The sequence below is a fragment of the Loa loa genome, assembly GCF_000183805.2.
Source record: "Loa loa unplaced genomic scaffold supercont3.1902, whole genome shotgun sequence".
Lineage (NCBI taxonomy): Eukaryota > Metazoa > Nematoda > Chromadorea > Rhabditida > Onchocercidae > Loa > Loa loa.
In genome coordinates, this window is record NW_018110081.1 from 1 (window position 1) to 1,059 (window position 1,059).

Here is a 1,059-nt window from a genome sequence, read left to right on the forward strand (position 1 = left end):
CAATCAAGATGAAATTAACAGTGAAAAAGAGAGCGTTAAACGAAAAATTACGGGTGAACCCATAGGAAAGAAACCAAAAGGAAGAAATCGCAGTGCACTGTGTGCCAAAAGAAGGCAACAAATATGCGAAGGCATATGAGAACTCATACTGGTGAGAAGCCTTACAGTTGTTCAATATGCAAGAGAAGTTTCTCTCGACTACACCATGTGGAAGAACATATGAAAACTCATACTCGTAAGAAGCCGTACAGTTGTCCGACATGCGATAAAAGTTTCTCTCAATCATCCAATATGAAGGTCCATATGAGAACTCATGACGGTAAGAAGCCGTACGGTTGTCTCAGATGCACCAAAAGCTTTTCTCATTTATCAGCTATGAAAAATCATATGAAAACTCATACCAATGAGAAGCCGCACAGTTGTCGGGAATGCAAGGAAAGTTTCAGACTAAAACAACATTTGAAAAAGCATATGGCTACTCATAACAAAAATAGGCCTCTCTACAACTGTACTTTTTGCGGTAAAGATTTCCTAACTAAATGGTATTTGAAAATACACGAGAAGAATCATGAAAGAAGCTGAAGGGCACATTTTAAACTGAAATTCGCGTTGTTTCGTTGATTATAAATTATATTTCTGTACTTAGTTCTTATTTTATTAATAAAATTCTATTGCTGTCATTATTTATCGCTTACTTATATGCATAATAGTATCGTTCTTTTTCCATCCCTTTGCTGTTTTTTTCATTTTAGCGAATAAAATATCGGTTTTGTTTTTACCTACAGACATACTAAATTACTTTTTCATTATTCGCGCATACATAACAAACAAGTAACTGGCATGCTATACGCGCAGCAAGCGATTGGCATGCTATATGCAAATAAGTATCATTGTCATATTACTGCTTATCTTTGCATACTTTGGAGCGTTTTAGTGCTGTTAAAAGCAGGATGAAGCACGACAATAATTTCTTTTTAGATTCTAAAAAATTTTTAATACAGTGTAAGATTGACAATTTCATATAATATGGGGAGGTGTAAACAGAAAAAACAAAGCTGT

At 34.7% G+C, this 1,059-nt stretch overlaps 1 protein-coding gene across 1 annotated transcript; it reads left to right on the forward strand.

Annotated features, from left to right (window-relative positions):
• Positions 1–93: 93 nt before the first annotated feature.
• Positions 94–639, forward strand: LOAG_19125 (zinc finger protein; the record flags this gene model as incomplete). The annotated part of the gene is made up of 1 exon (XM_020451779.1): positions 94–639. A coding segment is annotated over one exon (489 nt), but the record flags the coding sequence as incomplete, so codon positions are not given.
• Positions 640–1,059: the final 420 nt, after the last annotated feature.